The following is a 5,559-nucleotide window of genomic DNA, read 5'->3' on the forward strand; positions in this document are numbered from 1 at the left end:
AATAGATCATCATCCTCTGTCTAACAACCTGGTACGTCTCTGAAGACTGTTATCACGTCCCCCCTCACCCTTCTCTTCTCTAGACTAAACATGCCCAATTCTTTCTACCTTTCCTCACGGGTTAGGTTTTCCCTCTTGAAGTGTGGGGCCCAGAACTGGACACACTACTCCAGCTGAGGCCTCACCAGTGCCGAGTAGAGCAGAACAATTACCTCCCAGGTCTTACATACAACACTCCTGTTAATTCATCCCGGAATGGACAATCTAGCCCAGAGAGTCAGCAAAGAATAACTTCTATGGGCCAAATCCTAAGGAACTCATTCTTCTTTAACTCAGGCCATGCCTACACTACAAAATTAAAATGACCTAACTTACGTCGGCAGACAGCCGCCGCAGTAATTACATCGCTTGTGCGTGTCTGCACTTTGCTCCTTGTGTCGGCGATGTGTGACCTCACCAGGAGCACTCGCACTGATTGAACTGCCAGTGTGGGGCATTGTGGGAAGGCTCCGGAAAGCCAGTAACAGTCGACATAAGCAACGCAGTGTCTACATTAACACTAACTACATCAACCTGGACTCTACGCCGCTCGTGGAGGTGGGGTTACTAAGTCGGTGTAGTGGGGCAGTTACATCGGCGGGAGCGAAATTTAAGTGTAAACGCTTCCATAGTTAGGTCAATGTAAGCTGCCTTGCGTTGACCTAACTCTGTAGAGTAGACCAGGCCTCAGTAGTCAATGGCCTTGATGTTTACACTGTCGTAACAAGCACCATAGCATTGAATTCCCTCCTGGGGGCACTTTCAAAGGGATCATTAGCAGCAGCCTCAGCGGAGATCCCAACAGCTGCCTGAGCCAGCGTGAGGCTGCTTTCTCCTATAAACCCTAGAAGGCTCCAGAGCAGGAGGCATGGAGGTCCCTTGTAATACACATGGGTGTGTGCATCAAGCAAGAAATCAAGAGCCAGCCCAGTGCAGCAGTAGAAGGTAGGTGTCTTTGCAGAGCGAATAAGGACTTGTCCATATGGGGCGGGTGGTGCACAACAGCGGGGTGTTAATTCTAAAGTGCCCCAATGTGTTGTGCACAAAGGAACTTTCAATGGGTGCCAGCAAGAGTCTACACGAGCCAGTTTGCGTGCCAGACGTTGGTACCCTTTAGAAATCCCATTTCTCTTGAGTGCACTACCCCACCCGGTACACAAGCTCTGAGAGCAGGAGACACAGAAGGGAGCAGCATGGAAGTGGAAACCAGATCCCCACACCCACTCAGCATCGACACAGAGGTCGCCGCTTCTTGCTGAGGATTGAAGGTAAATCTGAATCTTCCTGGGGTTTGTCCACACAGGGAGTCAGTGCATGGCAAGCTGGGGTGGAAATCTACAGTGCTGCAGGTTGCTGTGCAGTAAGGGGCCATGTGGACCCTGCTATCAAGCACTAAAAGTCCCCTAGTGGATTTTGCCCTAGTGCTGTTTGAAATGGGCGTAGGTCAATGTGCACTAGGGAATGTTTAGTGCACTGGAACAGGGTCCACACAGAGCGTTAGTACGTGGCAGGCTAGCGTGCTGTAGATTCACACCCCAGCTTGCCGTGATCTAACTCTCCGTTTAGACAAGCCCTTAGTCAGATCCTGGGGATCTCATATAGTGAGGAAACGGTGCGGTAGTGGGAAGGAGCACAGCTGGAGCTGTCTCTCAGGTGCACACTGTGGCTGTGCATATCCTGCTCCCTCTCACTTCCTACTCTGCCCTTGATATGTCTCATCCCTTCCCCAAAAAGGGCTGAACTGCGACACTGCAGAGCGTGGCTGGGAGCATTGAGTTCCAGCTGTTTTGTTGCACCCGGGATGCTGCACAAAATCCAGGCCCAGACACTCTCACTCTTCAGCTGGGCTGCAGAGTGCAGCTGGGGTAGAGTGTGTCTCAGGGTGCCAAAGAGGGGAGGAAAGGGAGAGGGGTCTGTATGTGCCTGCTCGGGGCATTCCCTTTGTGCACGGGGCAGGACACTGAGCAGAGGGAGTTTCCCAGCTGTGCTGCTAGTCAGTGTCGTGCTCTCAGTGTCTCAGGCATTAGCATGAGGAGAGCGTGCTCACGCCCTGCTCTGCTGGCGCTGACATGCAGGCTCCTGCACGGCACCTGCTGTCTCAGAGCTGGGGAAGAGAGCGTCTCTTCTTTCCCATTTATTGCATGGGGCTGGGAACGGGGCAGAGGGTGAGAAGAGAAACAGATGCATAGATGGGCAGAGTTTAGTGGGGCTGGGAATATCAGGGGAGCCAGGTGACCAAATCCCCTTGATTTTTCAAGTGTCTAATTTCTTTAGGTCCCTTTGAATATCCCAGCCTCAGAAAAGACTCAGGGAGTTTAATTTAAAGAGGAGATGAACAAGGTGGGACATGCGAGAGGTTAAGGATTAATGAATGGGACAGAGAAACTCCATCAGGTGAACTACATATCAAGAGTGACCCAATCAACTTAACAGACAACACCTTTAGCACTCAGACATGAAACAATTTTCTTTTTACACAATGTGTATTTGTCTCCTGGAACTCACTGTCATAAGAGATCATTGAGTAATTCAGGAAACTGAATAATGTGGCGAGCTATAGCTCTGGATAGGTTTGGGTAGGGGGCTAACCTGGGATGTTGGACACGTGGGGTCAATTCTCTGCTCTCCAGCAGGCTCTCTCGGGGCCTTCAGGGGAATTACTTAGGGCCAGATTTTTAAAGGTGTTGAGGCACCAAATGATGGCAGATGGGCACCAAGTGGAATGCTGAAAAGCATCTAAGCAGGTTAAGCATCTAACTCCCTTTGGCTTCAATGGGAGTTAGGCTCTGAGCCTGATCAAGGACTTTGTAAATTCCCACTGGGCACTGATCTGCATTTTTAGGCACTAAGTACCTTATCTGGCCCTCTGGGCCTCAGTTCTCCATCTGTACAATGGGCACAGAAACCTTTTCCAATCTCACTGTGGCATTGTGAGGATAAATACATTAAGGACTGTGAGGTGTTCATAAACTACAATTTTGCTTGGTCTGTAACCAACACACTTCCATTGTTCTGGGTATATGGGAATTTTCACTGAGTAAAGGCTGATTAAGGACCTTAGACCATGCGGTGTGCTACTAGGAAAACAATTGAACTACAAAAGCTCTATCTGTCTGTCTGTCTGTCTGTCTACTCAGAATTTACAGCTCCTGGATTTGACCTCACCTGGGCAGTTGTAAAATGGGAGGATGTCTGGTAGAAGTTAATATTGCAAAAAACAGTTCATGAGATCAGAATTAGACCTCATAGATTTATTCATGTGAAGAAAGGCTGTGATATTGTTATTGTTAAAACCATTCCTTTACTCTTTCTTAGCTCGGTTGACCATTTTTAGTGTGGGCTAAAACTTCCCAGTGGCTAGCATCCTTTGAGGAACAGCAGATACTTTGTGGCTCTGCATAGCTTAAATTAAGGTCCTGATTCAGCAAAGCCCTCAGGCCCAGATTTTTAAAGCTATTTAGGGGTTGCTGAGCTCAGTGTTGCAACAATGCCTAACTGATTGAGGAGCCTAAATTACATTTTCAAAAGGGATTTAGACATGGAGGAGTCTAAATCCCATTGGCTGGCAATAGAATGTAGACTCCTTGGTGCCTAAATCTGGGAAAAAAAGATTTAGGCTTGGGCATTGTGATGCTGAGTCCCGCAGCTCCTAAGTAGCTTTAAAAATCTGGCCTTAAGGCACCTTGGTTGCCTAAGTACTTTTGAAAATCCCACTAGGCGCCTATCTGCAATTTTGGGTGCCTAAATGCCTCTGGATACCTGTTCTTCTGCACTTGGTTAAGCTGATGGGATGTTTGTGCCTTTGAAAATCCCGTTTCTGAGTTTTAGTATTTTTATTTGTACCTAGATGCACCTCATAGAGAAAGCAGAAGAGGACAATCGAACGGTCATCACAAAATTTATCCTCCTGGGATTCGGGAATCTCCCTGAACTTCAGATCCTTCTCTTCCTGGTTTTCCTAGTGATCTACATTGTGACCATGTCTGGGAACATCCTCATCATAGTGCTAGTTGTGGCTGATCAGCACCTTCACACACCCATGTACTACTTCCTGGGGAACTTGTCCTGCTTGGAGACCTGCTATACCTCGACCTTCCTGCCAAGGATGCTGGCCAGTCTCCTGACTGGAGACAGAACCATTTCTGTCAGTGGCTGTTTTGCACAGTTGTCTTGCTTTTGTTATTTGGCAGCTACAGAATGCTATCTCCTAGCAGTGATGTCTTATGATCGGTATTTAGCGATATGCAAACCCCTGCGTTATGCAACCCTGATGAACGGCAGGTTGTGCCTCCAGCTAGCAGCAGGGTCTTGGATAAGCGGATTTCTAAGTTGTGTAATATTGATGTGTTTTATGTCACAATTAACTTTTTGTGGCCCCAATGAAATTGACCATTTCTTTTGTGATTTTTCTCCAATGCTAAAACTCTCCTGCAGTGACACCAGCATGATCACACTGGTTAGTTTCATTCTCGCGTCCCTAGACACGCCTTGCCCATTTCTATTAACTGTGACATCCTATGTTTGTATCATTGCTACTATCCTGAGAATCCCTTCCACCACTGGGAGGCAAAAGGCCTTTTCCACCTGCTCCTCTCACCTCATTGTTGTAACACTTTTCTATGGGACTATAATGATTGTCTACATAATACCGAAATCCAGCAACCTGAGAGCCCTAAACAAAGTGTTCTCTGTCTTCTACACAGTCCTGACTCCCATGCTCAACCCCCTCATCTACAGCCTGCGAAACAAAGAGGTGAAGGAGGCCCTGAGAAAGATCATCAGTTAATATATGTTGCTCAAATGAATTCAGATGGAGTCNAGGATGAGGGTGATACAGACCTGGCAGACTCAAACTGGCTGATGCTGTTCATGGCTCTTGGGAGAGCCGCTGATGCCCCCTGTGTTGCATCTGGAGCAGAGCCACGAGCACAGACTGTTGGGACCCCCTCATCATGCAGACCTGGGATGACCAGTACTTGCTCATGAAGAAAGCTACATTTCTGGAACCTTGTGAGCAGCTTCCCCGGACCCTTCAGCACCACAACACATACACGAGGGAAGCCATTCCTCTTCAAAATTATGTTGCTATACCCCAGAGTCCTACAGGTATGTTGCTAACCAATTTGGGATTGGAAAGTCGACTGGAAGGTAAAGTGGTGGCCGAGGTTTCTGAGGCAGTCAGGTGTGTGGTTTATCCAAGGTGGGGGCATAAACAATATCCCCGAAGTAACTGCTGGCTTGGAGAGAATGGGGTTTCCCCATTGCACGGGGGCCATTATTGTATGTACTCAAGGAGCCGGAGTACATACACTGCAATAGCTACTACTCCATGTGTATGCAGGCACTTGGGGACCACAGAGGCCAATTTATGGACGCCAACGTGGGCTGCACTGGAAAAGTTCATGATACCAGGGTATTCTGTCAGTCAGGCGTCTACCTTCATGGACAGGCTGGAACACTATTCCAAATTACAATGTCATAAATGGAATCACTGTTCCCATGGTTATTCTTGGGGATCAC

At 48.0% G+C, this 5,559-nt stretch overlaps 1 protein-coding gene across 1 annotated transcript; it reads left to right on the forward strand.

Annotated features, from left to right (window-relative positions):
- Window positions 1–3,886: 3,886 nt before the first annotated feature.
- LOC117887770 (olfactory receptor 5V1-like) lies at window positions 3,887–4,825 on the forward strand. Its single transcript, XM_034790491.1, has one exon. The coding sequence runs from the start codon at window positions 3,887–3,889 to the stop codon at window positions 4,823–4,825; it is 939 nt and encodes a 312-aa protein (XP_034646382.1).
- Window positions 4,826–5,559: the final 734 nt, after the last annotated feature.

Source organism: Trachemys scripta, chromosome 14 (genome assembly GCF_013100865.1).
Source record: "Trachemys scripta elegans isolate TJP31775 chromosome 14, CAS_Tse_1.0, whole genome shotgun sequence".
In the NCBI taxonomy this organism is placed as follows: Eukaryota; Metazoa; Chordata; order Testudines; family Emydidae; genus Trachemys; species Trachemys scripta.

What these genes read in the sequence shown, in the direction of transcription:
- LOC117887770 (XM_034790491.1), top strand. Translation starts at nt 3,887, where the DNA reads ATGCACCTCATAGAGAAAGCAGAAGAGGACAATCGAACGGTCATCACA.